This window comes from Clarias gariepinus, chromosome 28 (assembly GCF_024256425.1).
Source record: "Clarias gariepinus isolate MV-2021 ecotype Netherlands chromosome 28, CGAR_prim_01v2, whole genome shotgun sequence".
Taxonomy (NCBI): Eukaryota; Metazoa; Chordata; class Actinopteri; order Siluriformes; family Clariidae; genus Clarias; species Clarias gariepinus.
In genome coordinates this window covers 16,519,512-16,534,245 of record NC_071127.1, presented here as the reverse complement: position 1 = coordinate 16,534,245, position 14,734 = coordinate 16,519,512, and the positions used below count along the sequence as shown (strand labels likewise).

The following is a 14,734-nucleotide window of genomic DNA, read 5'->3' as shown; positions in this document are numbered from 1 at the left end:
GTTATATATTTAGTTATATAGTCATGGCTGTGTTGTGCCTTTTCTGCTTTTTTCCAAACCGTTCAGAGGTAGCGTGTCTACAATGACCAAATTTTACTGTATCGTTAACTCATTAGCAAGTTTTTTTAAGCATATAGGCCAGTATTAGACCCAAAGAAACATGGATTAATGTCTTACCTTAAAAACCTTATAATAAGTCTTAAGAAGGTGTGTGTATTTAAGAGTTTGATGACCATGTGCACAGTCTGTGTAAAAGTGCACACACTCTCCATCAGGCTGCACCACTCCAGGCTGGGAGCGCCGAGACAGACACACGGTTTATTTTTGGGTCAGTGGCAGTGTGTCAATGGCCGCAGATGCATCGCAAAGGAAGGCTCTGAGATACAAACAGTCCCTGGTTTGTCCCTCTTTTTTCCAACTTTATCCTCTGACACTTTAACCAACCTCTCTTAAGGTGTGCTTTGTTGTGTGGTTTGTTGTCTTGTACTGACATTGACATGATTTAAGTTCTTTTTCACTCGTGTGAAATCATGGTCCGATGTTAGATCGTTCATTTCTGCCAGGACACTTTCTGTGAGTTCAACACTAAAAGCTTAGCACTCTAGGGTTCTGTATTATACAGGAGAGATCTTTATCGTACTTTATGGCACTTTGTGCTCTTTTTGAGTCCTTTATATTGGCCAGTAAGCAGGCTCATTGCTCATAGCGACACATTTTTATTTACTCACATTTCATAACATCTGCGACAATGATTTTAGAACAATAATTTTGTAATGCTTGCGTTACCACCGGTGTGTTGCTTTATATGCATAGAAAAATATAATCATAAGCTGTTGTCTTGTCTGAAGGGCAAACCTGATAATCTAGTCACAAGGGTGATGAACTTGGCACTTAGTATTTAAGAACATCTGGAACTGTTTTGATAAAAGAGAGCAAAAGAGAGAGAAAAAAAAAAGAGAGAGAGAGAGAGGTCCTCGTCCAAAGGTTTGCTTGCATTTTCATAAGGGTAGCTGGTAAGTATGACGGTGTTTATCACCATGGAGGCAGATGTGTCACCTTATTATATATTTTAGATAGCTAGGGCTGTTTAAGATTCACCACCCAGGTTATTGTACAGGGTGTCAGTGCTTTGGGCAAGGGCAACAGGCATGGCGATCGCGGCTCATGTTGGACAAACATGATCATCACCATGGTGAACAACTTCAAAGGAATGTCTATTTTAGAGGACTTTACATTGCGCCATGTGATGACAGCTTATGTATCCCGCTGTCCATGTAGTAAATACCCATCATTGTTATGGAGTGTCCAGTCTATCCTACTGTCATGAATACCACGTGTGAAGGCATGGGTAAGGTCATATAACATTAACACCTTCGAAATAACAAACTGACATCTGTGGAATCTTAGACTTTAGAATTTCATCAGACAGTTAGAGAATAAACGGAACAACGGAGATCAATCAGTAAAAAGCAACACACCGTATAGTAAGGAAGAAAGGAACGATAGAGAGTGAATGTTGGCTCACTCAGTCTAAAAATAGCCTGGCGGGTTGTGTTACAGAAAGAGAGGGAAAAGGGGGTAACTCCAGTCCAAGGGGGTGAAAGGGAGGGTACGGGGAGGTGTCAAAGGGACTGTCCATATCGAGGTATGGGGCAGATCGCAGAAAGAGAAAGAGGAGGGGTGGAATACAGAGAAGACAGGGATTATATGTACTGTGGGAACGGCAAAAGTAATAGGAGAGACTAATGGAAAAGAGCCAGACAAATGTGTAATGAGGGAATGAGATACTTGATAAATCCATCAACAGCCCATTTGCAATTCAAGAGATGTCGTGAAGCATTTAATACTAGAAAATGATATGCATAAACAAATATTTTTATGTTTAATCAGAGCGAATTTTCTTATCAGCCGCTGATATTACACACAGAAATGCACATTTAGCAGTATTGATTAAAGACATTTTCCAGCGCCATGACTGGTTTGGTTGCTCAGAATAACAGAACACAGTTATTAAAGTAAAAATTCTCCTTATTGTCTATATAATCCCCTCCTACACTAATGCACTTATCCCAGGGTTTCACTAGTGCTTGGAAATCGGGGCCATGATTAGACCGCCTGCTTCACATCTGGAACACTGGCCTTAATTAGAAAATATGAAAAAGCAGGTTTGCATCAAATGACATCTGAGCATTTAGGTTTTTAGATACATCGGGTAGAACCAAAGAATATGGAAATGTAAAACTGTGCATGTTATCCCCTGGTCATTCATTAAAGTAATTTTTTTTGCCGCATAACGTTGCTGGTACCATAACACGGTCTCCAGAGGCTTGTACAGTGGCCACTATGCATGATGAGTGCTTTGCTTCATGCGCTTACCTTCCTAACCTGATCACATCATGACCCATGGCTCCAAAGTCCAATCTTTATGCTCGCAAACAAACTGAAGCCTTTTTTAAAATAAGTCTTAATAACAACTGGTTTTCTTATGGCCAGACAGCTCTTTAATCCCATCCTGTTAGTTCTCATCACATTGTGTGTCTTACTTTTACTATTAAACATATCTCTGTTTTTTACTGTTGTTAATTTTTAGTTGTTTACCACATTTCTTTTACAAAGTTGTCGTTTATCACTATCCTTTCAGGTTTTAATAATGTATTAAAGGGACTTTTAACCCAGTTCCAGTCATTTGAAATCTCCTTAGTTGTTTTCTTCGCCTTGGGCCCAATAATTTGATCCGTCTGAAGAGGCGACTTTATTTTTTCGGCCAGGTAGTCTGTTTCCATAGGGACATTTACTGTACAGTATGTCAAAATTTTAAATATATATACAAAACCTGCATGCCTTTGGAGTGGGCATGGAAAGGAAACCCACCACGGGGAGCACATGCAAACTTCACGAGGCAGGAATTGAGCCCAGACCCTGGAGATGCAAGGCGACAGTGCTAACCACTAAGCCAGTGTGCCACCAGACATGCTTATGGAATGTAAATAAGTAAACTATTTATTCCTTATTTGATCAAAAGTATGTGGACACCTGATAATCACATGCATACTGTATGATGGCCTTCTAAGTTGGATGGAATGGCTTTGTCTGCTGAAACATTATGGATTTCCTTTAACTAAGAGGCCCAAAACTTGTTGACATAGGTTGGAGTGATAGAACTTGAGCGTTCTGTACTCACCCCTCACTAATCACTTTTGGGCTAACCCCAAACACCATTCATACCCCCAGGTCTCTGCACTCAATATCAATGGACACCAATCCCGACTCTTCAACATCTAGTGGAAGGACTTTCCATAAGAGTGGTCCTTATTATAGCAGCAAATGGGGATTATATATGGAATGGGCTGATTAAGAAGTAGATGTCTACATACTTTTGGCACTATAGTGTAGGATTTGAGGCTTATTCATATGATCAGGCTAAAGGTTTAAATTGCAGCACAAATCTCCTTATGAGTAATTTCACTTAGGATATGAACTGAGGAATATAACATTTCTTGTTTAAGCGCTTCAGTGAATGATTTATGACTAAATGTCTTTGTATTAGCTTAATAAATGAGAAACAATATTTCTTCCTTATGTCACGTCATAGAGTTTTTTATTACCACTATTGCCCCCGGCCTGTACATTAGAGATGCATATTTCTGTAAAGCTGCTTTCTGATCATGTCTATGTTTAGTCAGGGATTTTATAATAGACTTTAGGAAGAGATTAAATGTATGATGAGGGTCACTAAGGTGTTCTGGGATTTTCTACAGAAATATCATGTCAATAATAATATTATAAATAATTTACTGCTTTTCCTGCCTAGCTCTATGGGGAGTACAGTGAACAACCAGGAGGGTCCTGTGAGCGAGGGGCTGGTCACCTACTGACAGAGAACCAGACGAAGAAACATCCTCATCGTCATCACGATCATGGGCACCATCAGTATGGTCATCAAAGAAACCATCGGCACAGTCACAGCCGCCGTAGCCGACGCCACATGGTTCCGGGTGATGGACAGAATGGAAAAGAATCAGAGAAGAGGCGTGCATCCTCGCCCAAAACACCACCCTCCTACTCCAAGTGTAAAGGTGGCATTCAATGCTTTATTAACTATAGTGCTGAAGACTCAGACGTCGGGGTACCAAAAGTATTCGCTCACCTGCTGTCACATGCATATAATCTTGAGGGCATGTTGGAACAGGAAGGGGGTGTCCCCAAACTGTTCCCATAAAGTTGGGAGCGTAAAATTGTCCAAAATGTCTTGGTATGCTGAAGCATTAAGAGTTCCTTTCACTGGAAGTAAGAGGCCAGTGCACGAACAAGATCATAAAGACATGGATGGGTGGGTTTGGTGCACACAACCTGATAGAGCACATTTGGGATGAATTAAAGCGGAAACTGCGAACCAGACCCCAAAAATGTGCTTCTGGAGTAATTGTCAATAATTCCCATAAACACACTCTTAAACCTTGTGTGTAGCCTTCCCAGAAGCATTTAAGCTGTTATGGCTGCAAAGGGTGGGCAAACATCATATTAAACCCTATGGATTAAGGATTGGATATTAATCAAGCTCATGTGATGGCAGACGAGCGAATACTTTTGGCAATATAGTGTATTTGTTAAAAGCGTGGTACTGTGTGAATGTTATTTAGCAGTGTTGCAGTTGTGTTAATTCTAATGAGCATCCTAAAATGTCCAAATTCCTGAAGAGGAAGATCTCTGGTTGGCTAAGCACCTTTGGTCTGTGCAGACTGTGTGGCTCGTGTCCAGACGTTCCTAGTGACTAAACTGGGAGAAGACTGGATCTTTCTAGTGCTCCTGGGGATCTCCATGGCGTTAGTCAGCTGGACCATGGACTATGCCAGCGCCAAGAGCCTTCAAGGTACCATACCATTTAGAATTTAACAGTAGTCCTTCAATCTCCAGATTCATCCTGAGTAGTTGAGGTCTTTGAAACACTGCACACAGAAGTATCCATAATGGATGGCTGTGTCTACAATGTTGAAACGTTCTTTGGAGGGCTCCATTGGGCAAAAGTCATGTTTTCTGCTCTCTTGGTCTCCATTTCCTTACTTTTCTTTAACCATTCTGTCTCTTTTTCTACTTTGTTTCTGTCCCTCTCGTTCTATCCTCTTAATCATTTTTCTACACCTCTCAACTGTTTCCATTTTCTAATCCTGCACACTTCCCCTTCACTCTGTCCTCTTCTTTTATTCATTGCTGCTGCCACTACCCCTGACACACAGCTTATAAGTGGATGTATGGAAAACTGATGGGAAATGTCCCACTGCAGTTCTTGGTTTGGGTCGCCTATCCAATGATGCTCATCTTGTTCGCCTCCTTCTTCTGCAACCTGGTTGCTCCACAAGCCATCGGTGTGTACTTTTTGCTTTTCCCTGAGCTATTAACATCTGTACGTCTTCTGCTTTCTCGTAGCGATTTCATTTTAACCAAATCTGCTGCTAACCTGTCAAATAAATGCTGTAAAGCTTAAAAATGCTGCCTTGAAATTGCATGGTGCATGCTCCTATAGCTGATGTAAATTGTGATCATCCATTGGTTGCAGTGATGGCAGTGTGTTATCAGAGGCAAGCGCTAAAGTCTAACATCTGTCAATAGCCCCTGAATGAATCATCAAGGGCGTAACAACCATGCTGTGGGTCAAATTATTATATACATTTAAAGACATATACTGAAGATTCATTCGTTATTAATTCTTATCATTTTCAAATGTTTCAAGTTTGAACCGCCCCATCTGGGTTCATGTAATGTTTTAGCAGGAAAGCTGATTCACCTACTTTCTCATTCATCGTCTATAACACTTTATCAAGTATACAGGGTCATAGGGGGCCTGGAGCCTATCCCAGGGCACAAGGCAGGGCACACCCTGGACTGGGTGGCAATCCATCACATCTGTAGCCCAACAAAAAAAAAAATACATTTATGGAATCAGATTTGTGCAAATAAAAAAGATTTAGGACCCCAAAACAATGAGAACACAGTACTGTGGGACTCACTCAAAGGCAGCTTGCCAATGAGAACGCAGTACAAAAGCAGCTCCCCAGTGAGCACACGGTTCTGTAAGACTTACCCAAAATCAGTTGGCCAGTGAGGAAGCAGTAGTGTAAAAGTCACCCAAAAGCAGCTGGCCGATCAGGACACAACTACTGGTTAATAACGACACTTAGGCCAACGAGGACACAACTGTTCTGTATGATCTGCCCAAAAGCAGCTGGCCAATAAGGGTGCATTATTGTAACTCTAACTCATTTTGGCCAGAAGTACACATCAATTTTATTTTTTACATTAGAGGGATAAAAGAAAAGAAGCAATTCACCCACTCTCACATTCATTTCACATTTCATGATGGTAATTGATTTGCATGCGCCTCTTCCATCATCACTGACTTGACATCATCAACTGCTGGATTTCACTCTGTGCTATCTTCTAACAAGCAAGACTTACTACATGACTAACTGTCTATTCATTACTTATACTTTCTATAATTCTTTAAGATATAATAATTAAATAAGAGGTTGCAAAAGGTTATTCCACAAATGTTTTCTATTTTATGGATAAATTATGACATAATTAAAAAAACTCAAAATCTGACGTGCATGCTTAAAGAATGGACTTTTTTTTTCTTGCCATACCATCATATACCAGGTAATAAGAACAGCATAGCACTTTATACTGTACACTTTATTAGTGGTACAATAGAAACTTATGAGCAATATACTTTTATTCTTAAAATTGAAAGTGATGATTGTTTATCTTAAGTCATTCTGCCTGGTGTTACCACTTAACAGTTACATCCTTCTCCTCCTTCACCAACTTATTCTTTCCTTAGGTTCTGGTATCCCTGAGATGAAAACAATCCTTAGAGGAGTTGTGTTGAAAGAGTACCTCACATGTAAAGCCTTTGCAGCAAAAGCAGTTGGACTTACAGCAGCGCTAGGAAGCGGAATGCCAGTAGGCAAAGAGGTGAAGCGCTCACAGAGCTGGATCTAACCTTTCCGGGGACTTAAGGAGAAAATCTGCTATGGGGCGCTCCTACAGTACCTGTTCCGTTAGCCATTTTATACTGACACACAGTAAAACCTGACGCCCCAAATAAACAATTTATATTCATTCATTCATCATACCGCTTATCCTTATACAGAGAAGTGGGGACCTGGAGCCTATCCCAGGAGAATTTGGGCATAAAGCAGGATACACCCTGGACAGGGTGCCAATGCTTTGCAGGGCACATACACACTTAGGATAATTTGGGAACACCGGTTATTTATATCTGCATGCCATTGGAGTGTGGGAGGAAAGCGAAGTACCCGGAGGAAACCCACCATGCTTACAGATAGCAGGGTAGGAATCGAACCCAGAACCTGAAGGTCCACTACACCACCATGCTGCCATGCTACGTAATTTAAAATTCTCATGAGCTTGAATGTTGTTTACCCATGACACAACATTAAAGATTCCCTATTTCTTGAAATACTGTGCAGTATCATGAACAGCATGGCTCAAGCACTGAACTGCACTGATTCTAAACACGGGTCCTGCTAAAAGCACATTTTGAAATGTCAAGTCACTTTTTTATTGATTTTTTATCTCTTGGAGTATAATCACGCTCCACGGTTTTTAAATTTGTCCCCGGACAGACGGGCACGTTGGCATTAGGGGGAGGGGCTTTAACAGTTTGTGGGGTCCTGTGGAATGTGTGCAGTGAGCGAATAGGAAGGTCCAGTTACAGTATGAGCACTCATGTATACTACTGTATATAAAATTTCCTTGTGCAACTTACTGCCTGCAACAAAGCAGTTAATGCATATTTCTTTATGTGTTACTCAGGGTCCTTTTGTACACATAGCCAGCATCTGTGCCGCTGTGCTCAGCAAGTTCATGTCCTTTTTTTCTGGGGTCTATCAGGTAAGTAGAAGTTCACTGAACCACCTTGCTCCTGTAAATGCATGTAGCGAGTTGAAAATAAAAAAAAATTGTTAACCGTTGTTAACGGAGGGTCAAAAGTATGTGCACCTGACCATCACACCTATATATGATTCTTCACCCAAATGTTGTAGGCACATGATTGCATAGAATTGTATTGTATTTTAATAAGCGTTTCACTGTTGATTTTTGAACCTTTTCCCTGATAATGTTCTAATACTGGCGCTTGAGAATCCCAAGATTCTCAAGATCACATAGATATTTACAGAGTGAGCAGTTAAATAATATTTTATTAGTTTTTTGCAAAATGGTATTAAATTACTTATTTATACAACAGGCTGTATTTATTTATTTATTCTGTCTGTTTCTCTGTGTCAGTAGAGCCCATATTGCTACACCGATATCCTCACAGTCGGGTGTGCTGTGGGGGTTGGCTGCTGTTTTGGTACCCCTCTTGGAGGTAAAAATTTAATAATTCCTTCATATATTTCTGATGGTTCCTCCATAACTTGTCATATTTCATATGTATACTGTACACTGATCAAGCATAACATTAACATATTATAATTGATTATCAATTATATACCAGTTGGTGGCATGGTGGCTTAGTGGGTAGCACTGTCGCCTTGTACCTCCAGGGTTCGGGTTCAATTCTCAGCTAGGTTTGATTCCCGTCTCTGTGTGCATGGAGTTTGCAAGTTCTCCACCTGCTTGGTGGGTTTCCTCCCGCACTCTCCCAAGACATGCAGATTTGGCTAATTGGTGTTCCCAAATTGCCAGTAGTGTGTACAGTAAATGAGTGTTTGTGTGTGTACAGTACGTGTGTGTGCCCAGTGATAGGCTCCAGGCCTCCACGACCCTGTATACAGGATTAGGTGGTATAGATGATATAGTGAGTGAGTATATACTGTACTAGTAAAATGGTGACAGGTTCGTGGGTATCCAAGGCTCATGTTTGCAGGGACCAGAGGCTTGTGCAACCTCCACCCGACGAGGCCACCAACCCGACCTCCAAAATTCCATGGGTTGTGCTGGACAAAAAAGTCTGATCCATTAAAGCCATACCCCACAAGCCACAGCAACCAAAGCAATTTCTTGGTGCCAGACATCACGCATACCCCTGGAGGTCTTGTAGCATCATGGCCTGAGGGACCAGAGCTACCCAGGCTACACACCCAGGCTATTAATGTTTTGGCTGATCAGTTTACTGTATATATATATATATATATATATATATATATATATATATATATATATATATATATATATAAACTCTAACTCATGGTGTAAAAGTACACTATATTTAATATTATGCACACCTCTTGCTATTAATATCTTAATTAATCCTACTTTCCTTTTTTTCCTCTTTAGGAGTGCTGTTCAGCATTGAGGTAACCTCGACTTTCTTTGCAGTGAGGAACTACTGGAGGGGGTACTTTGCTGCCACATTTAGTGCCTTTATATTCAGAGTGCTTTCCGTGGTCAATAAAGATGCAGGTCAGAATTTGCTAAATATTGTTGCTTATTTTATACAGCATCTACAGTATATATATATTAATCTCTTTCTTTTCAGATTTGTAAAATACAATGCAGTCATAACCTGTGAATCGTTTATTCTAGTTCTATAATTTGTTCTAATCTCTATCCTTTTTCTATCCTCCAGTCACCATCACTGCTCTGTTTCGTACCAATTTCCGCATGGACTTCCCGTTTGACCTACAGGAGCTGCCGGCATTCGCCATCATTGGGTGAGAGCGTGGGGCAAGCGCGTGCCGTTCGTGGTGAGGGCACAATCCTCGAGTTATGTTTGCTGTATCGCAACCCTCGCAATGCAGCAGAGCTATATCAAAAGCATGCAACATGACTTGGGTGTTTCGTAACATCCTAGTTTTGATTTTAGAACCTCAGTTTCTTTGTGCACATTTACAGTATATATCGCAAACTTACCAAGCTTGTTGTTTAAACCGAAGTGAATATATTAATGATATTAACATGCCTTGCCTTAACATGCACGTCAGTTGATTGGCCATGGGCACAGCTGTCCTGGGAACAATAGCCTACTGATCTCTTTTGAAAGGAAATGCAAAAAATAAAATAAAAAACAGCTGAATAACTTTTTTCAATCTTTAAAGCACACTGTGTTTTAACTGTTTATACACTGCCTGGGCAAAAAAAATAAGTCGCCATTTGTGAAGTGGCAAATTATAGGCCTAAATCAAGCGAGAAAAACTCAAAATTAATGCAACTGGGTTAAGATCTGTTCAACACATTATTAAAGCATGGAATAAGACATCAACTTTACTGAAGAAATAATAATAATAATAATAAAATATAGATGAGCAGGCTCAAGCATTCTGCACCATAACCACCCCGGTGCATAAGAAAGACAACGGGGACAGTGCGGACATGCATTTAAAGGGGACATACCAATACCATTATGACATAATTTTGGAAAAAGGGGAATTTTATGTTTAGACCTAAAACCCCAAGATGCTGGGGAAAAAAAGCATCACACTATGATGTCACTCAATGTGATGTCCCACAGAAAGTTATTAACCACTTTTCGGCATAAGTTTAAGGCCTCGTCATGGCTGACCTGTTTGAGATATCCGAAATTTCTGTATCCTCAATGTCTTAAGTTCACATAGGCCTGGTTTCATGGCGATCGTATAAATTCCGTCGAGTGCATTTTGCAAACGACACAAAATAATTGACTTCCTGTTGAGTTAAACCCATGACGTGTGAAAGTTCGAAATATGTTCCAGGTTTTGCGTGTATACGTGTAAGTGTGTACGGGCTATGCAGCAAAATCTCGTGTGAGTCCCGTCTGGGGCCCAGACCCCCCAAAAGGTGGAAAAAATCCCTAGGAAAACAATAGGGCCCTTAAGACATTATGATGACATAAGGTTGACGTCATAGGGCTTGGGCCCTAAAAAACATGAACAAGCTTAATCAGTAATCAGTAGAAAGCATGAATCAGTAGGACTGGGAATAAACAGCTGTGTGGCCATACCACAAAACCACTTATTAGTCCGACTCATTAGAAGAAAAACTTCTTTTTGCTTGGGAGCTAAAGATTGGACTTTGGAATGATGGTCTGATAAGTTCAGATTTACCCTATTCCAGAGTGATGGTGATGCCAGAGTGGGAAGATAAGCGATGCACCCATCATGCATCATCCACTGTAGAGTCCTCTAGAGAAAGTGTTATGATCTGGGGTTGCTTCAGTTGGTCAGGTCGAGGCTCATTAATGTTACGTGGCAACAAAATGAAGTCACCTGAATGTGCTGAATGACCAGGTGTTTTTCTACCCAGATGGTACGCGTACTGTATATTCCAAAACTTAGATTGGGAAAGAGTGGTTCTGGGAGCATGAGGAATCATTTTGACATTGACTTGGTCCCCATAAACAATGCTAAAGGCAATCAACCCAAAATATTAGTGTGTGCAACTTTATTTTTGGCCAGGCAGTGAAAGTTTAAATGAATTTCTTTTATTATTATTATTATTTTGCGTCAGACCTTGATGCTTGATTTAGTGCTCGGTCTTGGATTTGTGGTATGTTCAATCTTAAAACTAATCTAATGTTTGTTTCTGTTGCTCTGTTACACAGCATTTTTTGTGGGTTTCTTGGAGCTTTCTTCGTCTACTTGAACCGGCAGATTGTCCTCTTTATGAGAAGACCCAACCCGCTTACATGGTTTCTTACCAGACAGTAAGAGTGACATGTAAATAGAAAGAGAGAAACTATGTCTGCCTGCATATATAGTATAGTACTTGCCAACTTTAGATTTTGAAGGAACTAGTCAGTTTACCAAATTGACTTGGCTGGATGTTCTCGTTGCGTAATCAAACTAAAAATCAGACCTTACTAAAGATTCTTTATCTCGAGATGTAGTTTTTATACTGTATTTTGGTGGATTAGCAATTCAAAAAATTATTGCAATAAATACAATTAAACAATTTTTTTTCTTCCCTCACACGCAGCCGACTAATTTACCCAGGAGTTGTAACATTTGTCATCACAATGCTGACATTCCCTCCAGGATTTGGACACTTTATGGCTGGGGAGGTTAGAAAAACACTACTTTATTTCTGAGATTGCAAGCGGATATCATTCAGTCTCTTTATAACAGTATATCAATCTTATTATTAAACAGCTCATGCCAAGAGAGGCTATAAACTCTCTGTTTGATAACTTCACCTGGGCCAAAATATGGGATGCGCCTGCTCCACCTGGTCTGGGACGATCTTCTGCCTGGCTTCATCCAGATGTCAATGTGTTCATCGTACTACTTCTCTTCTTCATCATGAAGGTAACGTTCTGTTTATATTTCTTTTTCCAGCGTATCTTAACTAACTGTATTTTATGTCTTTGTTTAAACTTAAATCATCAAAAGCGTAACATGTGGCTTGGCTTGCCTTGATAGACACAGTGCTGTGCTGAGAGGTCAGGTGTAGGATTATATGATCCTCTGCCCGAAGTAGATATCAGGCTTCAGGAGAATTGCTGAGACTTGCATGCTGTGGATTACAGCGTGCACTGGCTATCGCCCATCATAAATGCCTGGCAGCACCCAGAGTCATCAAGGGCCCTTCTGCTACATCGTAACTGCCGAGAGTAGTAGTGGTACAAAATCTTACTTGGGATTGCTTATTATTTATCTATCTATCCATCTATTGTCTATACTGCTAATCCTGCTTAGGGGGTGTGGAGCATATTGTCAGGGCACAAAGTACAGCCTACAGCACATGCATTTGGAAAGTGAAAGGAACGCTGAGAACCGAGCACAGTGAGAACATGCATACAGACCAGAGGCGAGATTCAACCCCCCAACCCTGGATGGGCAAAGTGCAGTGCCTCTCAACAAGTACACTATGGCTATGTGATGTAGTATGTAAGAGCTATAAGAGCTTGAGCGAGGTGCAACCGAGAACTCGACTTATGTCGAGTGCACTCTATATGATTTTAGCCCTGATTTCCCTGTCACACACTAATGCTTGGGATTTGTCTCCAGCTCAGTGACAAATCGCTGTATGCCCTCCATGGTGACAGCTTGTCTAGTGTGAGTGGTTCTGCAATGCTTTTTTTTCTCACTTTTCAAGCTGTCGCAGATGCTCTAATATTTTCGACTGTGTTTGAAATTCCTCGCAATGAATCTTGTAGTGTGAGCGTGTCCATGACAAGTACTAAACATCGATGAGCAGAAGCCAATGGGAGTCAGAAAGCTAACTATTGTGTGCATGGTGATGCCTCTGTGAGAAATGATTGGAAAATTAAACATTGATCTCTTGCAGTATTTTTTTTTTTTTTTTGTTTGGTCGTGACAAAATAACAAGATCAGGCAACCTTTATAAGGGATCTCTCCAGGAGATCAACTGGGTCTCTCTTAATGGTCATAATGCAACTAATGTTATATTACTATTGGCCTGTAGGTACAAACTCTTGTATACTGTGTATAAGTCCTGTGCCCACTTATTTTGACAGGCTGCAAAGTGCCTGTTTTTGTTAGTCTTTTGGCTATTCCCATTGAGGTGTCGCCACAGCGCACCAAATTGATCTGCACAAAAACTTGGAACAGGATTTACGCCGGATGCCCTACCTGACACAACCCTCCCATTTCATCCAGGCTTGGGACTCGCACTACATCCAGTGGCTGGGGTTTTGGGCATTGGCTGGGAATTGAACTGCATCCAGTGGCTGAGGTTTTGTGCATTAGCTGGGAATTAAACCTGGGCCTTTCATGTAGCTTTTGGTTTTAGTTAAACCTTTCTCATTTTTTTATGTAACAACCTCAGCAGCAACCTCATTTCCCCCCTCATTTGTTCCAACCAATCAGCATTCAGCACCACCAGTATACTAATCACCAGGCTGATCATCTGTCATCATCTGCACCTGTTTGTCACTGGTTCATGCCTTAAGTTAGATGGTTTTGGTCTTGAATGGTTCATAAGTCACTGTATGGCTTAATCAACAAAAAACATTCCTCTTAACCTGCTCAGGTAAAGGGACTGGACTGAAAAGTGAGACCCAAAAAAGTCCTTCAAAACTAAGCATGAAGAACTATTCATCAAGACTATATTAAAAATACAAGAAAGTCTGACTCTTTGAAAGCAATACGAAGAAATGATTGCCACTGTATGTTTTAGTGTTTTTTCTTCCAAACCTTAACATGTTTTGCCCTCATGTAACTGCTCCTCTGTTAGCAGGTCCAACTGATATACAGATTTTATATCAAGTGACTAACAAGCCATGCAGCCTGATAAACGATAACTGTGTGAGTCCTGTCCTGGCATGCACATTGTTAAATTACTTAAGATATCCTTTGCTCTGACTATGTGGCAATGCTGATGTTGGTATATTGTCTGACAGATTTACACCCTGATTCAAAGTTGAATCTGACCCCACCTCAGGCTAGATAACATGCTAGTCTCAAACCCCTATGTCCAGCAATGATTTATACGCAGAGTAAAGAGGTCAGAAAGCTGTCTAAGGCACTCTCTAGATGAAAATGCCCAGCTTGGTGTCAGACAAGCCTCTGCTAAATCAATAACCCATGAACTTGTAAGCTCATACATTAAGCCAAGGACTGGTCTGCTTTGTCAAAGGAATACGAGAATGCTACATATAATTTTCAGCTGCATCTGGGAAAGTTTTTCCACGCTGATGCAAGTGCTTTAATAGCATGCTAATGTGCCTACAATCCCGGCAAAGAAGTGCATTGTGACATCCAAAAAAAGTCTCATACAATTTTCACTCTTTCATACAGTGGTGTCTCACTCAGTTGAGGCTCTGACTTGC

The 14,734-nt window shown here is 40.7% G+C and overlaps 1 protein-coding gene across 1 annotated transcript in view; it reads left to right on the top strand.

Moving 5' to 3' along the window:
- The first annotated feature begins 329 nt into the window (after nt 1-329).
- Nucleotides 330-14,734, top strand: part of clcn1a (chloride channel, voltage-sensitive 1a) — a 30,734-nt gene continuing 16,329 nt past the window's right edge. The window contains exons 1-12 of the mRNA XM_053489989.1: nt 330-397; nt 3,812-4,076; nt 4,739-4,870; nt 5,235-5,363; nt 6,839-6,972; nt 7,837-7,914; nt 8,314-8,392; nt 9,304-9,429; nt 9,596-9,680; nt 11,546-11,647; nt 11,920-12,004; nt 12,093-12,248. Of these exons, the coding sequence (XP_053345964.1) occupies nt 347-397; nt 3,812-4,076; nt 4,739-4,870; nt 5,235-5,363; nt 6,839-6,972; nt 7,837-7,914; nt 8,314-8,392; nt 9,304-9,429; nt 9,596-9,680; nt 11,546-11,647; nt 11,920-12,004; nt 12,093-12,248 (1,422 nt within the window). The 5' untranslated portion in view covers nt 330-346. The remainder of the gene's footprint in view (nt 398-3,811; nt 4,077-4,738; nt 4,871-5,234; nt 5,364-6,838; nt 6,973-7,836; nt 7,915-8,313; nt 8,393-9,303; nt 9,430-9,595; nt 9,681-11,545; nt 11,648-11,919; nt 12,005-12,092; nt 12,249-14,734) is intronic.